At 38.9% G+C, this 24,435-nt stretch overlaps 1 protein-coding gene across 2 annotated transcripts in view; it reads right to left on the bottom strand.

The window, feature by feature from the left end:
• The window catches only part of dnah7 (dynein, axonemal, heavy chain 7), a 102,008-nt gene that overhangs the window by 28,558 nt on the left and 49,015 nt on the right, over window positions 1-24,435 (bottom strand). For both annotated transcript variants that reach the window (XM_037789075.1, XM_037789074.1), the window contains exons 32-38: window positions 21,529-21,711; window positions 16,101-16,277; window positions 15,658-15,789; window positions 12,655-12,876; window positions 11,417-11,614; window positions 676-831; window positions 273-441 (exon numbers count right to left, since the gene is read on the bottom strand). In XM_037789075.1, coding sequence (XP_037645003.1) covers window positions 273-441; window positions 676-831; window positions 11,417-11,614; window positions 12,655-12,876; window positions 15,658-15,789; window positions 16,101-16,277; window positions 21,529-21,711 — 1,237 coding nt within the window. The remainder of the gene's footprint in view (window positions 1-272; window positions 442-675; window positions 832-11,416; window positions 11,615-12,654; window positions 12,877-15,657; window positions 15,790-16,100; window positions 16,278-21,528; window positions 21,712-24,435) is intronic.

The following is a 24,435-nucleotide window of genomic DNA, read 5'->3' as shown; positions in this document are numbered from 1 at the left end:
TGTTTACACTGGTAGTTGTAGTGGAGGTGGAAGTGGTAAACACTTATTTGCAAGCACCTTGAGGCAGTGAGGAGCTCCACAAAACAGCAGCTAGTTGTTTGTGACATTGACTCAACAGCAATTCAGCAGCAGTTTAGAGACAGAGGGGGAAAAAAGTATTCACTTCACCTACCTTTACTGCATTTTGTCAACCAATCTAGGGCTTTGGTATCATTGCTGTAACAATAATACGCTTCTAATAAACTTCAGGGTTTACCACAGCTGCTACTCACCAGGTGGTCCCATGGCACATATGATCTGGATATCCACCAGTTTGATCATGGAGCAGTCCTTCATGTCATACCAGTTCCAGTGGTCCAGCCACTGGCGCAGCAGCTCCACAGGGGGCTGGGCACCATAAACCTCCCGGGCTGGCATGTTCACATCATCCACAAAGATCACCTGATGAGACATAACATTAGTATACGTGGAATAAGATTAAATACTGGAAATACCACAAGGTATTTCATATTTAAAACTACACTGTTTTTTTGGTTTAGTTTAGTTCCACAGAAAAAAAGTCTAAATGTTTGACGAACAACATTTCAGTGACTTGCTCCACTGATAAGAGTGCAAATGGAACATCACGCAAGTCACACCAAAATAATTTGTATGAACATAATAAAGAGTTTGTACCATTTTCTTCCCCAATGGCGGGCCGTACACTCCTTTGCGCCGCTTATCTAGCTTGGACATAATAAGGTTTTGGGTCTGGGCAGCTGTGGTCTGTGCTGAAAAGTTGATAAATAATGGACTGTAGACATCCTTCGGCAGGTGATTCAACAGGAAGTTCTGGGCAAGAGATATTGGAAATATGAACATAGATTATCATCAAGAGTCATGGTATGGAAGTTTATTGTATATCATCATCGTGAATATCTACACATGTACAACACAAAAATGCAAAATGGCAACAAACTGCGCAAACAATAAGAGATATTATTAGGAAAAATGACACCTTGAAAATAAGTATTGTATGACTAACAATGGATAATATGGTTTATGTCAGGGGTCAGCAACCTTTACTGTCAAAAGAGACATTTTAGGCAAAAACAAAAGAAATTGTCTGGAACCGCAAAACATTTGATCATTGTGATGAAGGAAACACAGCTTATAGTCGAAGTATATAGTATATAAGTCTAATGCAGTGAGGGCCAAAGAGCAAATGTACTACGGAGTATTAGGGCCGCATTGAGGGAAAAAAAGTCGGAGATTTCCAGAAAAAAGTCATAACTTTACGAGAAAAAAAGGTGAATATTACGAGAATAAAGTCATAATTTTACGAGAAAAAAAGTCGTAATATTCCCAGAATAAAGTCATAACTTTACGAGAAAAAAAGTCGTAATATTACGAGAATAAAAACATAACTTTACGAGAAAAGAAGTTGTAATATTCCGAGAAAAAAAGTCGTAATATTACGAGAATAAATTCATAACTTTACGAGAAAAAAAGTTGAAATATGATGAGAATAAAGTCATAACTTTACGAGAAAAAAAGTTGAAATAACATGTAAAATTACTACTTTATAATATTATGACTTTATTCTCATAATACTACGAATTATTTTCTTGTAAACCTATAACTTTATTCTCATAATATTACGACTTTATTATCGAAATCTCTGATTTATTTTTTTCCTCAATGTGGCCTTAATACTCCGTCGTAACGTCGTACCATAGACCTACAACAATGATAAATAAAAATGTAAACAAAAAACAGTTTCCATTTTTATAAATCCACAGGGAGCCGCTGGAGACGGGCTGAAGAGCCGCATGTGGCTCCGGAGCCTCAGGTTGCAGACCCCTGGTTTAGGTCAAGTTTACACTTTGTTGTTGTACAGTACAATGTTTGTACTGTATGTGTGTTTTTATGGGATATTCAGAACACCTAATGTGACTTATGAGGGTCCCGGAATGTCATGGACTTATTCAATGAATAAATGTAATCGAGGTACCAATTTGGTTGATAATTGCCTAAAAAAAGACAATGCTCATTTGGTAGAAAATGTTTTTTAAGTACCACTCTCTGTTCTGAATTAGCATGCCAAAGAGCATGTGCAGGTAGAGTACACATAAAGTGATAATTTCCTGTTTGATCCATGGCAAATGGTTGTGATAGGCTTTGTAATCTAATTAAATGTGGCATTTAGTGAGTCTTTCATTAGATAAAAACTGGATCGCAGTTAATCCCTGAAAATGACTTTGAAATGAAGTAGGGGATTAGTTGCCCTCTGAGGACATGATCTAAAGTAATGTTCTGCGGGTCAAAAGGGTAAAATCGATGAATTTTTGATTTTGCATGAGGCTTTAGAAAAGGGCATTTTACTAAAAGCTAAAAGAGGCTTTTATGAAAGGCCATTTAGATAAAATGCCCTTTAGGACAAATGGCCTTCTCTGTTTACATGAACAGAGAACATAAATCAGAGAACGTAGTCAGGGGTGATTTGATATCTGTTATTAGGGTTTGATCTATTTTGTGTATCTATTATGTATCTATATGTATGTATTATATGTAGTATTTTATGTTTTGTACATGCGTGTTCAGAGCACATGCTCTCACTTCCCCTGTACACTCTTACACATGCTTGTGAAATCATGTGAGTAACGACCTGCATAATTAAAGGGGACTTGTGATGTGAATGATCACAGGGTGCAGCCAAGGCGCATCATCATCCTCTTGTCTAAATTATAAACCAGTGGCACAGCTTCTCTCCATCTCACTCAAGAGTAGAACGGGGCGGGTGAAGGAGGCTTGTGTACAGCTGTCTGATGGTACTGGTGCCGGCACCATGCCAGTCATGTTCTTATGGTCTGAGTGCTGGTGCTCCTTTATCACTCCTGCCGGATTTGGAACTCAGTCACGGTCTGCTGGTTGCGGCATGGGACAGAGCTGTTCCACCACGCAGACAGACAGACAGGAAGGAAGGAAGTGGAGAACAACGAAGGCTCCCCAGTGAAATGATCTCTATTCACCCCAGAGTCTCAAGTTTGAGCACACTAATGGATGAACTAATGAAGCAAAGGGAAGGGGGGGGGGGGGGATTAGTCCTTGATATAAATAGCTGAAGGTCTGCTGAGAGATACTCAGTATTCCTCCAAGGTGGCCGTTTCACACCTGGTGACTGTAGCTGTGTTGCCTTCAAATTATCTGTACGTTCAGAACACTTACTCCAGCTTCCCGAGGCTGGGACTACACTGCTTAGAAATGAATGCTCACTCATCCTACTGAATGATGTTATTGGTAGCATAGGCAGGGTTTTTTCTGCATGTGATAACCAATATTTCTGCTAATAAAACTGGCTTAAAGTCCAATCCCCACTTCCCTTGGAGAACAGACAGAGACAGAGACAGAGACAAGCAGAGTTAAAAAGAAGAAAAAAAAGATACTGAAAAATAATAATGAACTACACAGTGTACGCACATAAATGCAGCTCAACAATGTGCTCATGGTGAATACACATACGTATTAAATAAAAGGTCTACAGGTATTCGAAGAAACAAATCACCGGCACTCACAGAGAAAGGCTCTTTCTTAGTTTATTCTGGGCAAAAAAACAAACGTGAGTCAGCTATAAGCCGTCATCAGCATCAGCATGAGCTAAGAAAGACCCTTTATCTGTGAGTGCCGGTAATTTGTTTTTTCTATTCTTACCACTACCTGGCACCCGATACTGTTCAAGATTTGGAGAAGTGCTCGCTGCTACTTTTTATTTTGTCTACAGGTATCAACAATTCTGTGAACTACTTTTTAAGGCTTCTTTAATGTTTAATTCACCTACATTCAAGGCCATTTTCAAACTAGTCAGCTAGAGAAACAAGCCAATGTACTACTTGTATTCCACTGTATCGTCTTATCTATGTTCTTGGACCAATTTACCAATTTAGCACATGCTTATTACAGGTACCCTGTGGAGTTCTTGACCACGTGTAGCACAATAGGGTAATGTTTTGATGAATGGATCACAGTTTTTTTGGTATCTTGTGCACATGCACAGGGACCAACGTGCATGAGCATGCAGGCAGGTTGATTTCCATTCCTGCCGATGGTTTCCTGCTACTCCACTGGTCAACAGTTGGTGGTAAAGGCGCTAACTACGGAAGCCCTAAACGGACATGAACTGAACATTTGTTTAATGCCGTTATCTCAAGATCACAAGTTAATTGTGTCGTTATCTTGAGAAACCAAGCTTTGTTATCTGGAGTTAACGAGATAATTGACTCGTTATCACAAGAAAACAAAAGCTTGTTTACTTTTATTACTTATAATGTTTGGCTCAAATCAGCTGATCGAGACAGCATTCATTTTGGCTGTTATTTTAGATTTAGTCTTAATCTTAAAACGAAAATGCTTATTAGTTTTAGTCACATTTAAGTCATTTTTATCCTTCATAGTTTTAGTCCAGTTTTAGTTTACGACAACTCAAAACATTTTAGTCCAGTATTATTCACCGGAGTCATTAGATTTTTGTCAAAATGTAATCTCTCTTAATATTGTCAGCTATTTTTTTATTTAATCTTGGTCATCAGATTATATTGAACATTTCTGTCATTTTAGTCTTACTTGAACTTATTTCACATAATCTTTGTATTTGTGACCTGCTCCATCATTATGAGTCACATTGACCCCGAAACACATTTTGAGTTATCTGTCTGACTGTAAAGAGGAAAGTCTCAGCTTTATGGCAATACCAAGATTATCTTTCTACGACAAATATTCAATGAGATATGCTCTTTCAAAGTTCGACTGTCATGAAACATTACTTTTGAGAAAAAGGGCATTAAAGATAAGAATTCATATTCAGCCATTTTTTGCATTGATTAAAACACATTTATTAAGACTCAAGTCTAAATGAACACAATATTTCTTGGTCAAAAGTGACAACCAACATTTCATAATTTAGCCTACACATACCTTCATGCATACATGTGCACATAGTCACGAGCACGTGATGTGCACGTGGCCACGTGCACGCGTATGACCACAAGCAGTACAGTAGATAGGGCTAGAAGTCCATGTAGAAAAGAATCCAAAATGTATGGAATAAAATTGATAATATATTAAAAAAATATACTGTACATATGATATAATATATAGTATATATGTTTATTTCAATATAATAACAATTATATGAAGAATACACAATTAAAAATATTAAATATGGAGCTATGTGCACACAGGTACATGCACAAACTTACAAGTCCATATCCAAACAATAAAAAACATACTAGAAAATGGATAACATATGAACAAATATTATGTACATATTATGTATGTACAATATTATATAATATAATATATAATAGAAATATAGACATAATAGAAAGACTATGAAATGTGTTGCCTGTGCACATTCTGCTGGCTTCTCCTGGAGCTCACTGCGTCCTTTGACAGGGTCATATGGGAGCTGATCTTCTCAAGGAGATCCAGATGTTTCTCATCTACAAAATGACATAAAGTGAAAAGCATAAAGTGAAAAATCAAGTCATCTCAAAGATTTTAGGCTGACTAAATCATGTTGAATCATTGTTGAATGAGGCCTGATCATTATCATATAAATACAGCCCTATATTAATTAACATAGCCTATTCACCATGTGATATCAGATTAATATACAACATATCATTTTACTATATGTTAAGCTATTTCTTTTGCTATTTAAAATTATATCCCCCAAGAGAGACACACCTGAGACAGACAGACACCTCAGAGACACACCTGAGACAGACCACCAGAGAGACACACCTGAGACAGACAGACACCTATAGACTACACACAGTGACACACACATTATTAGCTGCTATTAATGCTTCTTAGCCTGCTCTAGGGATTTTAAAAGTCTTTAAAACAAACAGATAAAACAAGGGTAGTGTAGTTAAACTATCAGAACTTACCATTAGTCATTTCTTCCATTTGATCGCGTCTTCTCTCCATCTCCTCCGGAGTAGAGAGCGGCGCTGTTTTACAGTTTGCAGCTACACTGGTACTCCCGGCCGGGCGATCTCAGTCTCTTTAACACTGTCCTGATTTAATAACTTTAATCAGAGACACTGTGTGTCATCATCGGCTCAGCCATGAGTGGAATATCTTCTTCCTCGCCTTCCTCCAACTCTCTTTCTCCGTCCTGATCAGCGGATTGAGAGCTAGCCTAGCCACTAGCGTTAGCAGGGCGTCCGACCCGACCCGGCGCACCCGCTGTCCTCATCACCCGGTGCGGTGAAATAATCTGAATTTAAGTTGGTCCAGTTGTCGTCAGATGTAGCACCTCTAACAGGAATTTAATTTAAAAGTCGAGCGATGTTTTCCTCACGTGATTTCATCTTGTCAAGCCAGTTATCTCCTCTGTCAACCACAATCTGTCAATTAGCTCTATTGAGCCGAGTCAATACAGCGGACTTCCGGTAAAAACTTTACGACAACGTTATGTTTAAGAGCTTCAAAACTAGACTTATCATTTGAATTTTACATTGATTCTTACTTTGTATTAAAGCTGAGACTTTATTTATTCAGAAACGCATAAAAAAACAAAAACTCAAAACACACTTTTTCATAACAAAACGTGTTTTTACAAGAATGCGCTGCCGCGGTCTGGGTATCATCGGATAATCCGTTTTTCCTTTGGAATTCAGAAAGGAAAAAACCTTTTTTTATTTTTTCGTTTTAAACCAAAAACGAGAAAACGGCCGTTTTCTCGTTTTTCGTTTCTGAATCAAAAAATGAAAAACGAACCCAAACCGGGCCGTTTGTTTGTTTTTGCGAATTCCTTTTCTCATTATTCGTTTTGAATTGAAGAACGGAAGTCACGTGGGTTTTTCGTTTTTTCGTTTTAAACCACAAACGAAAAACGGAATCACGTGGTGCTCTGTTTGTTTTTTGTTTCCAAACGAAAACGAAAAAACCAAATTAAAAAAAACGATCCGATTTAGTTTCTTCAAGTTTCTTTCTGTCATTTTCTCTTTTGAGTCGAAGAGCTGAGAACGGCAGTCACGTGACCAGGAAGTGAAGGCAAACATGTCAAAATAAAAGCCAAGAAGATAGTGTGGTCATTCTATAAAAGTGTAACATTATTTAAGCTCAGAATCTAGGTAACAGTAGAAGATAGATAGGCTAAATAAATACACAAATAAATACATACATAGATATTTTTTTGTTTTGTTCTTTCATTAACACATGAATGTCTTTTATCCAAAAAGTGTGTGATAAATTACAGGGAGGGTCTCTACAGATGTTATACAACAGGGAGGGTCTCTACAGATGTTATACAGAACTCTCACATAATTGACAATTTTCTCTCTCACACCCTTACTATGGGCTGTTTCTTTATGTCGGCAGGTGAGAAGCACTATGTGGCTACTCCTTTCAACACACATGACACTTCCACCTGATCCCTTCACTCCACTAGGAAGGCTGTAGCCGAGTAGTTCTACATCATGATAATGCTGATTTTTCAACCAGCGATTATGACATTAATGCCAGCTAGACAGAATAAAGCTCTGTCCGTCATGACAATACTGTACTGGACTGAAGACCACTTCATCACTCCAGATACTGTAGATTTAACAGATACCTGCTGTCTTCAGACGGCTGTAAAGAGTCACCCGAGTAAAAGAAAGGCCTTCAGTACAGTTCTATTGTCATGACAGACAGAGCTTTATTCTGTCTAGCTGGCATTAATGTCATAACCACTGGTTGAAAAATCAGCCTTATCATGATGTCGAACAAATTAACTAAATTACATATACTACCAAATAGACTAGAAATGATTGAAAAGCATCATAAACTACCAAACAGGCTAGAAATTATTGAAAAGCATCATAAACCACCAAACAGAATACAGAAAGTTAGTGATTTCAGTTTTTTAGTGAACTCAGGCTGATTAATCCTCATATTAGACTATGATGTCTGAAGGTTGGCAAACATGCTGATCAACCATACTTATCTATCATTGACCATGATTATTGACTTGACTTTTCATCTATAAATGCGTCAAAATTGAAAATTTGACTGAAAGAAAATCCTTGGGGATTGAGGAGTGGTGACCTCTGACCCCTACGGTGGGTAACGTCACAGAAGGCCCACTCATAAAATGCACTGACTTCACTGATACCGAATCTCCCTCCAAACTAAATTGTAAAGCTGACGGCCCCTCAATATGAACTGATCAATACAATCAAACTTTATTGTCCACCAGGGTGGATTTTTCTCTTCGGCTCACAAAACACAGAAAACAACAGACAGCAGTTAGTAAAAAACAGAGACAGGTTATGTTACACATTAAAACAGTTCATGTCAGTGTCTGTGGCTCAGATCTGCTCAGTCACTGTGTTGAGGTAAGAATATTGATGGCATTTGGGATGAAAGACTTTTTAAACACATGTTTAGTTGCCAGAGGGGCTCTATAGCGCCTCCCGACTGGCTGAAGAGAGGATGGGAGCTCTCTGCCAGGATGCTCTTCGCTTTCTTCCTCGTCCTTTCTGTAAAAAGTTGAGTCAAGGGCTTTTGGGGTTTACCACCTATTTTGCCTGCTATTGACACAATCCTAGACAGTTTATTCTTCTATCTACAGTGTAGGTGATCGTACCAGGCAGGAAGGTTAAAGGTTAAAACACTCTCAACAATAGTTTTGTACACTAATTCTAAAATCTGCCGGCTGACACCGAGGCCACTAAGTTTCCTTAGAAGATAAAGTCGCTGTGAGCATCTCTTGAAAATATACTCTGTATTTTCAGAGAAGCTCACCTGGGTGTCCAGGACTGTACCGAGGTATTTAAAGTGTTCCACAGTTTCAACATGTTGGCCATCAAGTGAAACTGGCTCTGTGATCAAATGTTGTTTTGTGCAGCACATGATTAATTCTTTCGTCTCGGCCACATTGATTTCTAGCTGGCTAGTGTGACACCGTGTCTGAAGGGCTGTAGTGTGGGCCAGATAGGCAGCTTCACCTAGTGGGCCTGTTTCCTGTAAAAGGCCAACTAAGGCCATGTCATCCGCATACTTAAACAGTCTAAAATGTTTCTCATTGATCATAAATTCATTAGTAAAAAGAGAGAATAGCACAGGGGAAAGAACACAGCCTTGTGGGCAGCCTGTCTGACATGTTCTCCCTGACACAGACCCTCTGATCCACACAACTAACCCTGTGTTGATGTTGAGATCAAGGAGCCTTTTCAGGAGAATATGCGTCTTCATTGAGTTAAAAGCTGAGCTAAAGTCCACAAATAAAGCTCTGGCATAACCTTTAGGATGCATAAGGTGTTTTGTGACTGTGTTAAGCAGAGTCAGCACAGCGTCGTCTGGGACTCTGTCGCTCTTATTTAAGCAAACTGGAGCAGATCTAGCTTAGTCTGTGCTGGTCAGGTGGCTGGCAAGAACTCGTTCCATGGTTTTACACAATATGGAGGTTATTGCGATAGGCCACAGATCACTTGGCTTACTTGCGCCTGGCTTTTTTAGCACAGGCCTAATTATTGTGAATTTGCATGATTTTGGCACAGTGTAGGTGTCTAGGATATATAATTAATTAGGCTTTTTTAGGTACAGTATGTATTTATTTATTCTATTTATCTTCTACTGTTACCTAGATTCTGAGCTTAAATAATGTTACACTTTTATAGAATGACCACACTATCTTCTTGGCTTTTATTTTGACATGTTTGCCTTCACTTCTGGTCACGTGACTGCCGTTCTCCGCTCTTCGATTCAAAAGAGAAAATGACAGAAAGAAACTTGAAGAAACTAAATCGGATCGTTTTTTTTAATTTGGTTTTTTCGTTTTTCGTTTGGAAACAAAAAACAAACAGAGCACCACGAGATTCCATTTTTCGTTTGTGGTTTAAAACGAAAAAACGAAAAACCCACGTGACTTCCGTTCTTCAATTAAAAACGAATAATGAGAAAAGGAATTCGCAAAAACAAACAAACGGCCCGGTTTGGGTTCGTTTTTCATTTTTTGATTCAGAAACGAAAAACGAGAAAACGGCCGTTTTCTCGTTTTTGGTTTAAAACGAAAAAATAAAAAAACTTTTTTTCCTTTCTGAATTCAAAAGGAAAAACGGATTATCCGATGATACCCAGACCTGCCGCGACATCCGACTCATTTTGATAGAGCGGGTCACATTTAATCATTATCTGATTAAGAATGCAGCTTTGCAGTTAGTTTGAGTCCTCCTGACTGTGGTCATTAATGATGCGCAGTTCAGTCGCACCCACCAGTCCATTATAAGAGTCCATCCACCCGCCAAACATGTCAAAATATGAAATAAGTGACAAAAATAAAGAGAAATTTTGGTAATGTTTTTATGTTTTTAAACTACATTTTAGTCACGTCTTTTTTCGTCAACGATATTACATGTTTAATATCGTCACCGTTATTAATGCGGCTGGTGCCATCTTCTCATCGTCTTGTCTTCGTCATGGAAAAAAGGTTGTTGACAAACTTATTTCGTCATAGTTTTCGTTTACGAAATTAACACTGGATCGAGCTAACAGCATGGTATAGATATATACATCCATGGCTGACAGTGGGTCGTGAGACAGAAAATCTTTCCACTAAGTTAACTACATAATTAAGTTGTGATCTCGAGATAAGGGTATTCAAATTTTTGTTGAATCATGTCTGTTTAGGGCTTCCGTAGCTAACAGCTAGCTACATATTAACTCGTACCAAGAGAAGTGACCACATCACACCGATCCTTGCTGCCCTTCACTGGTTACCTGTGAGTTTTACAATTCATTTTAAGATTTTACTGCTTGTTTTTAAAGCCTTGAATGGTCTGGCTCCTGCCTATATCAGTGATTTGCTGACTCCCTATGAGCCTGATCGATGCTTGAGATCCTCTGGCAGGGCCCTACTAACGGGTCCAAAATCCAAACTGGTCAACAAAGGTGACCCACCGGGCTTTTGCCGTTTGGGCCCCTCAGCTGAGGAACTCCCTACATGAGGATCTCAGGCAGGCAAACTCAGTGTTTTCCTTTAAATCTCTTCTTAAGACTCACTTTTATATTATGGCCTTTTCTTAACTGATGGTGCACTGTTGTAACTATTTATATGACTTTATTTTGTATTTATATGATTTTATTTTGTCTAGATTTTAAGTTCTGGGTGTTAATTATTTGTATCATGCTTTTATTGGAAAGCACTTTGTAACCTTGTTATGAAAGGTGCTATATAAATACAATTATTATTATATAACCAGGCAACAGCCAAGAGATTTATTTTTCTGTTTGGTCACTTCACAATATTAATGATAAGTAGCTATTGTTGATATCTGCTGGAGATGTTGCATCTGCATCTTTCTTACCTCACATTCCTTTCTGCTCAACACAAAATAGCTTAGTGCTTTCCAAGCAATAATAAAATAAGGCATAGCAGACGACTCACTGTAATGTAGACACTCTTGCCAGTTCCAGTGGGGCCGATGAATATAGTGGGCTTCTGGTGGGTGACAAAGAGCTCCATCAGTGCCATGTAGCGTACCGTGTTCTCAGTGGGCACAATGATCTCATTGAACTGCATGTCTTTGCATATGGGGGGAGCGGCCTTTAGCTCATCTGTCCACAGCTCCCACCTGCCCGGACCCTGAAGAGGAATTTGAAAAGGAAAAAGAGGTTGCATTTGAGATATTAAAGGCCACTGTGCTCCCACTCAACCAATACACTCCCAGGGGACCATATAATATAGGACAATAGCTAGTCTTTGACTGTAGGTAAGAACATTATATGAAAACACGGAGCACATACATTGATTTTTCTATATTATGAGACGTAAACAATACAGATGTTTGTACATACAAGGTCTCTAATCTTATGTGACCCTTTCCTTGTGTTCAGATTTGATTCATATCAGCAGCCTACAAAAATATCAATAATCAAATCCATAACAGTCTTGTGTGATTTCTTTGTTTCCTGTAAAACCAAAACATCTCTTGTCCTCTAATCAAGTTGTATGATACAATTGATGCTAAACAATGAGCCAATATGAAACTTTCCTTTCATAATTATCTCAGCCAAAACGTGTATGCAAAATAACCATGATAACTACTAAAACATAACAGAAAATAACTACAAAAATGTCACACAGTTCAGATGTTCCATACATTTCTTTGTCATTTTTCTATCAACACCTTTTTCAAAACAGATTTTAAAGAAGAACATTTCAAATCTGCTTATGTGGGGGAACTGGACTGCATGGGTTCTTTTTCTTTGCTGTGAAAACACTGCTTTGTTCGCCATCCCTCATGATAAAATAAGAATTTACTGGCTAGAAATTCAAGACAGTTTGAGCCATGTGACAGAGACCGAAGCGTGACACTCCATAAAGGTCACACAGAGACAAAAAATGAGTGTCCCTCTTCCTCCGACGTCTGAGGAAAAGAAAAGGTATGTCACTTCAAGTGACTTGATGTAGAATTTAGAGGAGGCTCTCGTGTGTTTGTTGTCAGTTATTGTGGTTATGATGGTGTAAACAAAACAACTGTATAATATAACCATTTGTATTCTTTACTGTGACAGAATGATGTTTGGTTTATGTGTAAGTCACACACACTTCACTGTGTTTTTGACACTCTAAAAAAAAAAGAAAAGTAATCTCAGCCGCACAATTATCAGAAGCAGCCCTACCTCTTTAATGAAGCGATATTGGTAGACTGTTCCCTCATTGGGCAGAGGCACTGTGAGCTGTTTCGGTGGAGCCTCGACAGTGGCCAGAATGCCGTGGCAGGAACGGGTCTTCTCACTTAAAGGGCCGTCCAGTACCTCTCTGACCACAGCATCAAACTTCAGCCGGCCCGAATCATCACAGCTGGCCCCCACTGACCAAACCAGGGAGAACACAAAGATGCCCTGTGGAAAAGGAAAGGACAACCATAATTGATTTTCTTTAATTTTTTTAATTTGTGTCAATTTGTCCATGAAGGCAATGGTGGAAAAAGTTCCTCAATTCCGACGATTAAAGTATCATTTTAAATTTCACTTAAAGTTCCAACCAACTGAAGCCTCTCACGTGTGCCAAGCGTGTTAGAGAGCTACGGTGGCTGACGTGAATGGCCCTCTCTAGAGCCAGTTGTTGTGAGACTAGTGTAGGTCATTTGGAGGTGAGCCAGTGCATAGAGAGTGTGTGTGTACGTAAAGTGCCAGTCCTTCAAAATTGTGTCTTAAAATCATACCTAAATTCTTGTTTTATTATATTGTATCAGAAAATATCTCTTCCTTTTCAGCTGCATTCTTTGTGTTTTCTTATGTTACAGCATTTCCCACAGTACTTACCTGTGGATCATAACCCACAAAATCAACAAAATCATGTTCAAGATGGTGTTTGTAGATTGAAAAAATATATGTAAATAGAAACAATGTGACAAAAGTCAAACATCTAAAATCCCTGTGCAGAGATAGGGTTTACAGTAAAAAAAATCTCATTGTGCAGACAAGGTTTGTAATTATTGAATTGATTAAAATGTACAGCGACCGTGTAAATGCCTCACCAATGTACCGATTACTTTGTGAGACAAGCAGCAGAATCCACAGAGGAGAGATGTCTTTGTTGGAAAAACAGCAGGAATACTGTAGGAATTGGAAATGGCCTATCATGAGGCTTAGCAGCCCCGTGATAGCTCCTGCTGTTAAAAGGCTGATTAATTCAACACTTTGATAATGACTGGCTGAGAAACATGGGAGAGAGCGTTGAAAGGCATTCATCAGAGCAGCGTGCCACGGGGGGATAATAGCAGTGCTTTCTAAAGACAGGATTCAGAGGTAAAAAAAATCAATTGGAACTCAGGCAGGGGGCAGAGGAAAGGGCTCATCTGCTAAAACTTTTCCTCTCTTTGTGGGCCTGTGTGTGTAAAAGGAAATGACAGGCTCTTTGGTGTATACTGTATCTGAGTTTAGTGTTAGCTAAAAGAAATCGTTTTCTTTTGGATGTGTTTTTAAGGAGCAATGCAACGGCTACCACAAGGGCCGGTGCCAAAGCTCATTCTTTTGTTCAGTGAGTTCACAACTTGAGCGGTGAACTCATTGTTCAGAATGCAGAGGTAACAGCAGCCTGAGTTAAGATGGAAATAACACAATCAAGCTACACATAATAGGGATGTGTCCAATTTTGCCTTTCAAATATTATTACTTCAGACCTTAGGTTAAAATGTTTTCAATTTCATTTTACAGCTATGTTTTTACCTCACAATATGACAAATTCATGAAATGTGGAACAGCATTTGCTCTAGCTAGGATGTTTGGGAGCTGGAGACAAGAAGTATACCCTTCCTAACTTCTATATTAAGTAAATATGGTTCATGCAGTGTATTTGGCACCATTGACTCTGAGATGTGAAGTTAGTCTTGGAGGTCTTGGATGTTGGCTTGGTGTTTCAAAGCTCTTTTTTTGGTATTTTTTTTCTGTATCTTATCAACTAATTTGGCAAGAAAGCTGTATGTTGCATCATGCCAGTAGACGATTAAGATCTTATGAAGATGTATGTAGTGGACTGCTTCCATTAAACTGGGCTGCACTGTGAAAGCTTGTTGTCGGGCTGTGGGCCTATAGTAACTCAATAATGCTGTCTAACAACCGATAATGGTCATTTTATGATGTTGTAGCCACTTGAGGGTTTACATGTTCCTTTAATAACTTATTATTGTTAATAATAAGGGCTGTCAATCGATTAAAACTTCTTTATTTTCAACATTTCTTGAACAAAATACATAAAAAATATATTTGTTGTTATTCTCATACCCCCTCTATATAGATATTGTCTTATGACATTTGGACTCAGCCTTTCAGAGTAATCTATTGATGCAATCAGTGCAAGAATAAATTATTAATAATGGGTTTAGGGTATGTTTTGATTGACTTATGGCTTCAAAACTAAATTCAAATTTTATAATCTAAATAAATTAGTGCTGTCAATCGATTAAAATATTTAATTGTGATTAATCTCATGATTGTCCATACCTAATCCTGATTAATCATAAATTAATTGCACATTTTTTATCTGTTCAAAATGTACCTTAAAGGGAGATTTGTCAAGTATTTAATTACTTTTATCAACATGGGAGAGGGGAAATATACTTACATGCTATTGCTTTATGTAAATGTATGTATATATTTATTATTGGAAATCAATTAACAACACAAAACAGTAACAGATATTGTCCAGAAACCCTCACAGGTACTGCATTTAGCATAAAACAATATGCTCAAATCATAACATGGCAAACTGCAGACCAACAGGCAACAACAGCTGTCAGTGTGTCAGTGTGCTGACTTGACTATGACTTGCCCCAAACTGCATGTGATTATCATATAGTGGGCATGTCTGTAAAGGGGAGACTCGTGGGTACCCATAGAATCCATTTTCATTCACATATCTGGAGGTCAGAGGTCAAGGGACCCCTTTTAAAATGGCCATGACAGTATTTCCTCGCCAAAATTTTGTGTAAGTTTGGAGCGTTATTTAACCTCCTTCATGACAAGCTAGCAACCTAAAAATCGCAAGTCACGTTAATGCGTTAAAGAAATTAGTGGAGTTAAAACGAATTTGCGTAAACACGTTATTATCGCATTAACTTTGACAGCCCTAGTAATAATACTGTAATAATAATTAGAAGCATAGTGGGTGTGTGCACAAACCTCCAGCCAGGAGCAAATATCTTTATCATTCATGCTCTTCATCTTTGCTTCATCATGAAACTCATCCATCATACAGTCCATCAGATTCATCAGGGACTTGACTAGATTGGTGTCAGAGGTTGGTGACAGCTCCTGAAAGCAAAAAACCCCAACACACATTAAAACAGATTGCGATATCTGAATATAATCCTGGATTCAGAAGTCAATAAAAAAGTTAATATAGTTGACTGAGCCTCCAGAAACATTGCTGTAGGAAACTGCAGAGTAAAACGAACCATTTCAAAACCCTACAACTTTGCTTCTTAAACATGCAGGAATAAAAACACATATATCAGTGTAATATTTATGCATTTTTGAAGCCGTTGTGTAGATGTAGAGTGAAAAATTCCCTTTTGAGTAAAAAGCTAGAAAATAAGCTGTATTTCCTGAGGATGGTTCAGCACCTTGGTGGCCTTTCGAATGAGCTGCAGGCAGGCTGGCAGTATGCGGTCGAAGAGGGCAGCGATGAGGTCTTTGTGCGCTGCACTGACTGTGGTAGCTATGGTATTGAGCCAGGACAGCATAAGGGGCCGCCAGCCAAGCATATGAGGCTCCATGTAGATCATACCACAGCGAGACACCTGCCAAAAACATATATCACATCTGAAAACACACATCTTTGACAATATTATTCGTAATGCAGTATATACAGTATGTTAACTCATGAGCAAAACTATCTGGCCAGTACCCAGATTTACCAACACGTTCTCATCCCTACTCGCCACATACCCCTGCTTTGTCACGCCCATGGGCATCAATGTATTTTTGGCAACCACTATATTAATCCTTGGCGTCACTTTAGGATTAGGCAGCAAAAAGTGAAACACAGGACAGTAGTTAATATCTAGTAACGTGACGCATGCAACACCAACAGCGGTCTCCTGGATGAAAGCCTTGTGTTTGTTGAACTTCTTTCACTTCCTGCCACTGTGGCAGGCAGGTATTTCTTTTTGTCTGCCACTCAGATCTCACATCTCTGCGCTAAATGAAGAAATAACATTTTAGATCTGATGTCATTCAATGTTCGATATATTTTACATAAAAGAAACATAAAAAAAAATCAACATAAAAACATTATATGCATGGTAGATTCCAGAGTTTGAATTACACCGTAGCTTTCGGGGGAGCCCTAGTACTGTACTGTACTTTGTTATTGTCATCTATGGTGTCTATTTGCATAAAAACACACAATTCAAATGATTGTGATTATTCAAATATTTACTATTTAATATACAGTATGTCTTGGCATTAGTAGTTTTAATGATGTATTATAAGCAGCTTAGAGCTAGTGTTAGGAAGTTAAACAGGTCGTAATTCTCTCTCTAATATCTATATTATATTGCTGTGAAAACATCTTCTTCAAACATCTGGATTTATTCAAGTTGCTCGCCAAAAGCTTAATTTTACAAGATTACATTTGAACACATCATGACAACATTGTATTTTACCTTCACCCAATAGTCATTTTTACTGAGCAGAGCTTGAACTTCTCATAATGTAATGAAATGGCACCTCCGTTAACGTTAGTAGCTCTGTTATTCAGCTAAGCAGGACTGCGCTGCCCACCGACTGCTAACAGGTAACGCTACTAACTCTCCTGCTGATTTCAGCATGGATTTGTTGTTCACAGTGCAGCATCATCAGGGAATAGGGTGTGTCCCCTCAGGTTTAGCAGTAGTAGCGCCATGCTTTCAAGTGCTTTTTTTTCTCTCCCAAACAAACTGAAACATGATACAGCGTGCGTATGCGTCATTGTGCATGCGTAACAGTCGGAAAGCATCAAAGAGGAATCGGTAGTCACGGAGGCATGACATGCCAAGGAATCAGAGAACTACGATTCAATTCCCTGTTCCCATCCCCAGCGTATTCCCTGCCTGCCAAAGTGGCGGATGGCCTGACGATTTTATCCGCCACGGCCAACAATTTAACCGCATTTGGCGGGTGGTGGCTGTTAATTTCAGACCCTTCCGGCGCTAAAGGGTGACTTGTGTGGCGGTACCGAACGCTGACGGCCGTGACAAAGCTTTGGTATTTGACGCCCTGGGAATGAGAACGGGCTGGAATTACAACAGGATAATTAATAGCAAATTATTGGATGCAATACTGTAAACTAGGTGTTGACATGCAGAGCAGTGCAGTGAAGCATTCTAGAGGTGCTGTGGTCCCTATTTGACAGAACATTACAACAACTATGGAGTCCATCCAAATAATTAATATCATATCCTTTATACTGGTTAGCACTGCAAATGAGTGTGTGCTGCATACGTGACACCGTGTCTAATGAACACCTGATGGCTATATTACAACCTTTTCCTAAAGAGAAGCTTTTAATGAGCTCCCATAGCTCAAAGTCCCACTCAAGGAATAGCTTCAGGACGGAGCGCAGGTAAAGTTAGAACAAAGAAGAGAGATGAGCAGAGACGAAGACATAATGTATGAGCTGTGGCTAAGAGACGTGCAGATATGATGGGAGAGGAAAAAAGAAGAGTAAGGTTTTAAGATAGTACATAAAGGGAGAAAAATAACTTTCAAAGAGAGAGAGAGAGAGAAAAAAAGATGAAAAATGATGAGGAAAAAAAAGGGAAAAAGAGAGCGCAACGGTGCACAGAAGGGATCCTGCACAAAGTGGGGGGAGTTCATTGTGATCAGATGTTGATGCCGCTGCATTCAGCATGATGAAAGGAACAGATGCCAGGCTATACAGAAGCTAAAATAGAAGTCTGCTTAATAAAAAAGTAGAGCCAGGGAGATGCAAAGGTATTCTCTCAAGGCATCTATGTATTGTATTCAAAAGCCTTTTATACTGCCTCACAACAAAGAACCATAAGGACGGGTACAATTACAAAAAAAAAAAAAATTTATGTACTGCCAAAGATCTGTACATGGATTGCAGATTGTTTTGTGGTGTGTCACCCGTGATCTCTTTGTTAGTCGTTGTTTGACGATTGACTTAAAGAGTCTATGCTGGATATTTCCTTTGAGACGCCTGCACAGCTACGTAGTGGGATAGCATGAGCATCCCAAGTGTTATGCCCTCCTGATGAATGTCATCATTGGCTAGTAAAGAGAAGTAGCTACAGGCTGTCTTCACTCAATCAAAGTCAGGTAGCAGCGACAACAACTGTACTGCAAAGGCAACTAGATATTCTGAAATATGAGAGAACGGGGGGGAAATCTACAATATGAAATTAATAAATAGTTTTTTATCTATCGAGCTGGGATCAGCTCCAGCGCCTCCGCGACCCTGAATAGGATAAGTGGTTACAGATAATGGATGAATGGATGTTTATCTATTGCAAATATTTACATTGCCATAATTTGGTATAGAAGGAGAGAAACGGCGAACAAAAGAGGAATGTAATTTCACTTAGTGAGGACATGAAGTCCTGGAACGGTTAAATGCATGAAGACATTTTTAAAAAGCAGTCAATCAAAAAATGCAATAAGTGAACTAGCTGACTTTCACACAGAGTACTTCCTTGCGACTGTCTGAGCTTAATAGTATTCATTACACCCATCTGACACTTCAATGAAGATTAAGTAAAGACTAAATGTGATCTGCATATCCTGAATAATAATAATAAATATTCCCTATGAATATATCGTCATCTGTACAAACCTCTCCCGTATATATATTACTTATGACTCAACCTGTACATATAAAATCTATTTTCTAATATTCACCTTATATATATATATTCACTTAGACCTATATGCATATACTGTAGCTCTATGTACATAATCTCTCTGTGTATAGATATAAATACAACTCAACCTGTATATATAATCTATTCTTTATAATACTCTTACACAACATTTTTTATACAATATTCCGTCAGCATGCAACTTATACTAACTCTTATTCATCAGAATATAACATATGTCTATCCTTTGCACCTTAACTGCAATCTGTATATATGTATATGTCTATGTACACCGATCAGCCATAACATTAGGACAGCATGGGCACCCTGACTGGTCTGCGGCTACGCAGCCCCATACGCAACAAACTGCTCCTCACTGTGTGTTCTGACACCTTTCTATCAGAACCAGCATTAACTCTTTCAGCAGTTTGAGCTCCAGTAGCTCTTCTATTGGATCAGACAACACGGGCCAGCCTTCGCTCCACACGTGCATCAATGAGCTTCGGGTCTGACCCTGTCACCAGTTCACCGGTTTTCCTTCCTTGGACCACTGCAGACCGGGAACATCCCACAAGAGCTGCAGTTGTGGAGATGCTCTGATCCATTTGTCTAGCCAGCACTATTTGGCTCTTGTCAAAGTCGCTCACATCCTTACGCTGGCCCATTTTTTCTGCTTCCAACACAAAGTTCAAAGTTCAAAATGTTCACTTGCTGTCTAATATCTCCCCCCCCACTGCCAGGTGCCATTGTAAACAGATAATCTATGTTATTCACTTGTTATGGCTGATCGGTGTATATACACCACATTTTTCCTCATTTGTATCTATTGTCTTAATCAGTACTTTACTAGTTTGCACTGTGGTTAGATGCATTTCGTTGTACTTTTACTATGCACCATAACAATAAAGTTGAATCTAATCTAATCTAATAGATAAAACCCACAAATATTTTGTACAGATGTTCCATTTTAGACAAACTCTAGTCTAAACTGTTTGGGTCGATAACAGAAAATGAAAGCAGACAGCACCAGCGCATGACCACTGAGGTGAATACAAGAGAGTGTGTGTAATAAAGACAGGCACGAAGGGCACCATGAGGGAAAGCCTTTGTGTAATTGGAAGGATGATGAGATGATGTAGGTTAGGGAGTGCTGGAATATATTATGATCAGAACCAGTGCAGCACAATGTTACAGCAAGAAAACTACCATCTGTATTACAGAAATTGCACATTTCTAAATAAGAAGAGTAAGTGATCCATCCTCAGCTACTGTAGATCTGGAGATTGGAAACCATCACTGCTACAAAATGGAAAAGCAGGATACACCGACATGAAACCCTTAAAGGGATAGTTCTCCAGTTTGGAGAAACAAACAAGAGTACGGGCACGGGAGCAAAGCAATGTACTGCTGTGGACGGGGGCAGCAGCAAAACAGATTTTAGACACCTAAAAAATATATGTATATCAGTTCAAGTGTACGCTATATTTAAAATATTGTCTTTGCTTTACTTTGCCGTCAGACAGTCATTTCTGACGGGGAACTGAAGCCGTTACCTACGCTCTCTTCCTCTGTTTTCTTCTCTTATCCTAAAAAAAATTCAATATCAGTTTAAGTGTACGCTATATTTAGAATATTTTGACTGTTTTTCCTTGCAGTCAGGCAGCCCTTTCAGACGCGGAACTGAAGCTGTTGTATCCATCTATGCTCCCTCGAAAAAAACAGTTTTACCTCGCAGAATACGGGAGCTGCTGGTCTACCGCTGCCTCGATCGGTTAGTTTGTTTGTGTAATTGTGTGAATTTGGGCGGATTCGCCAAACTCCTGTGTTCTGCGAGGTAAAATTACTGTTTTTGTTAAAGGAGTCTGGCTGCTTTGAAGGGAGCATAGATTGATATAATGGCTTCAGTTCCCCATCAGAAAGGGCTGTCTGACGGCTAGGTAAAGCAGTGAAAATATTCTAAATATAGCGTACACTTAAACTGATATTCATTTTTTTAGGTGTGCTGTTCTTTTAGGTGTCTAAAATATGTTAATGCAGTACATTGGTTAGCCACCGTGCTGGTACTCCTGTCTGTTTCTCCAAACTGGGAGCGTGTCGACCGCCATCTAATACACTGACTATGGATAAGTACCTCATACGACCCCACAGTCCCAACTACGCTCTTAATCAAAGTAAAGATGCTTCTCACCGTGGCTGGCGATGCCACCTCCAGGTCCATAGGCTCAAAGATGAGGCTCATTTGTGGTGACATCTGAATGATCTCACCGCTCATCAGACACAGCTTCTTGTTGTCGTCAAGTACTGTGTTCATATTCTCGATCCACACGGCATCCACTGGCCCGTCAAAGATAAGCCACTTCCTGTCGGGGCTCTGCGGGAAGGGAGAAATAGGATTTCTTACACCTTGAAGGAACATCTTCATTTATAGCACAAATTACATGCGTATACATCAAAAGAAAGGTCATAAACGGTCACAACCTGCTGGCTTATCTTCTTTATTTATTGTAACTAATCAAAATCAAACGAATATAACTAAAGTAGAGCCATGTAAAATGATGTAATTGTTGATGGTGAGGTAGCTTGACAGACAGAAGGAGGGATGTATGCATGTAAGCAGGCACAAACAGTCAGCCAGATAGATAAACACCCTCTAAACGCTGGGGAGGCTTTTTACTTCAAGGATAAGACAAGCTGAATCTACCAGAAGGTTGGCCCCTGTGGTGCTAAAATATACAGAATTTCTTAAGTATTCATGGAGCTTTAAAGTTTAGAAGAAGAGCTTAAAAGTGCACCAAAACAACTCCTGTTCTACCATTTGGTTTATGACAAACAGTGCCTGTATCCTTTAATCATATGCACACACTGTATTCATATATTTCCCACTTACAGAAACCCCAGTGCATACTTTCAAGGTCACGGAAGAACTCCTGCACATTATAATCTGAGCGAAGAATGTTTGCTAAATGAATGAAATTAACACCTACACACTGTCATAATGGAGGTTGACAACAAGCGTCGGTTCTCCAGTTAAATGGGCTGGCAATTGATTGGTTCTTTAAATTGATTTGTTGTAATATAAACAAATGGAAGATGCCTGGGCTTGGGCCATCTGGTGCTTGTGAGGGAAGTGAGTATACTGTAATGTAATGATCTGACAGAGAGCGTTGGCACTGAAAAAAAATAAAATAAATCACATTGTGTATGCAGAGAGTTTAATACACTACACTGCTGCTGACTCCAGATTAGCACACACAAAAATGAGTTTAGTAAAATGTGATGCAGAAAAAAGGAACAAAACAAAGACAGACTTTTGCCCAGAGAGGAAAATGACTTTTTTGAAACTGAATTAAAACAAGCCTTGTTCTCGTTTTCTATTTTCATTGCATCAGTATGTATTGCCTTGGCTGTCATAACCACTCCACACGCTCCTTATTCACTGACAAAAAAAAAAACAATTTGTAAAATGACAACTTTATATACCGAGCCAATTTTTAAAATGACATGTTCATTTGGAAACAATTTGAGAATAGGGCGAACAAATGATTTTCCATTATTACATGCCTCCACTGTCGGCCGCATATCGTCTGCCCATGTGTGTCTAGTGTGTGTACATGAATGAAAGCGTTATTAAAGATCTAAATTTAACAAGGCAGCAGAATGTTTCTTTTGTTTACCCTGTCACCGCAGCCTCTCTTTCTACCAGCTTGAAATTAATTGGAATGTCATGCCTAGTACACAATGATCCATCCTAATCCCAGACCGAGGAGACGATAATGCATCTAAAGTCTCATCTTCTTGTTGGACGCCTCCATATAGCATGAAACATTGGAGTATGTTGCACTTCTGGCCACATCCCGAATGTGCCACAAGTGTAACATGCTTTTAGGGTTTTAACCCAGAGGAAGAAGTTATGGAGCAATAGCATAATTCTACAGCTCTACTGTTGTCATCTCTGCGCTGCTTTACAGGTCGGTGGCCTGAGTGTCTATTTTGAACACACATTCCCGGGCAAGGTCACAGCAGCTATGTAGTAGCTGAGGCAGATATATGTATAATGAAGATACTTTCTGCATTAACTGGTGATACAAAGTTGTCTCAAATGCCTGTTTCCAGAGAGATGGCATCAGTTTTAAAATATGTGATCTATGCTGCTATGTGTCAGTTAACCCCTTAAATCTCTGACGGCCCGCTGATGAGCCCGGCGGCTATTCTGTCTTTTCAGAGGTTGTTGCGGGCTGAGTTTTCAAGCTAGAGTGAAGGTACGCTACGAAGTTAGGCTACATTTTTGGGGGGGAAAAACTGGCTTGGCAGTTTTCAAAGGGGTCCCTTGACCTCTGACCTCCAGATATGTGAATGTAAATGGGTTCTATGGGTACCCACGAGTCTCCCCTTTACATACATGCCCACTTTATGATAATCACATGCAGTTTTTTGCGTGCAGTACAAATGTGTTATTTTCACCTATTCTAAAATGGTGTGTTTGAATATTTCTGCATACTGGGGATCCCAAACAGTCTTGAATTACATAAATTGTGTATCACGGTAAAGCTGAGACTCTTGTGGATCCAATGCGCCCAATTGTATTCATGTGTAATGTCAGTCCCCATAGTAAATAAAGGGTTAAGATAGGTGCTATAACTCTTGATGTTACAGATGTTTTTAGTTTTCTCCTGACAAAAAAGAAAATTGTGAAGAGAAGAAAGTTTCAACAAGCCGATACAGAAACTTCAAGATCTAACGTATGTTGGAAGCTCAGTTTGACACAATACTAGAATCCTAAAAATTCACATCAAAAAGGAAACAACTGTGATCCAGCTGAAGCTGAATGATAAATACTACACTGCATGTTCCTTAAAGAAACACCACCTTTAGAAAAATGTTTACGTCTCTCCTACAGCTAAACTTCTGTCATACAGATGTCTTTAAAATTAAAAAAATAATAATCAATGTGCCTGTGAGTGTTTAGGATATTTTTTGTTATTTAATAACTATTGTTTGTTTTGATACATGACACAGTAGACATATAATATGACACGGTGTCAACAGTTTTGAAGATTCTGCTTGTTTGGTACTCGCATAGTAGACTCAGCAGTAT

Source organism: Sebastes umbrosus, chromosome 13 (assembly GCF_015220745.1).
Source record: "Sebastes umbrosus isolate fSebUmb1 chromosome 13, fSebUmb1.pri, whole genome shotgun sequence".
Lineage (NCBI taxonomy): Eukaryota > Metazoa > Chordata > Actinopteri > Perciformes > Sebastidae > Sebastes > Sebastes umbrosus.
The sequence above is the reverse complement of the archived record's forward strand: the minus strand, read 5'-3'. Positions and strand labels throughout refer to the sequence as shown.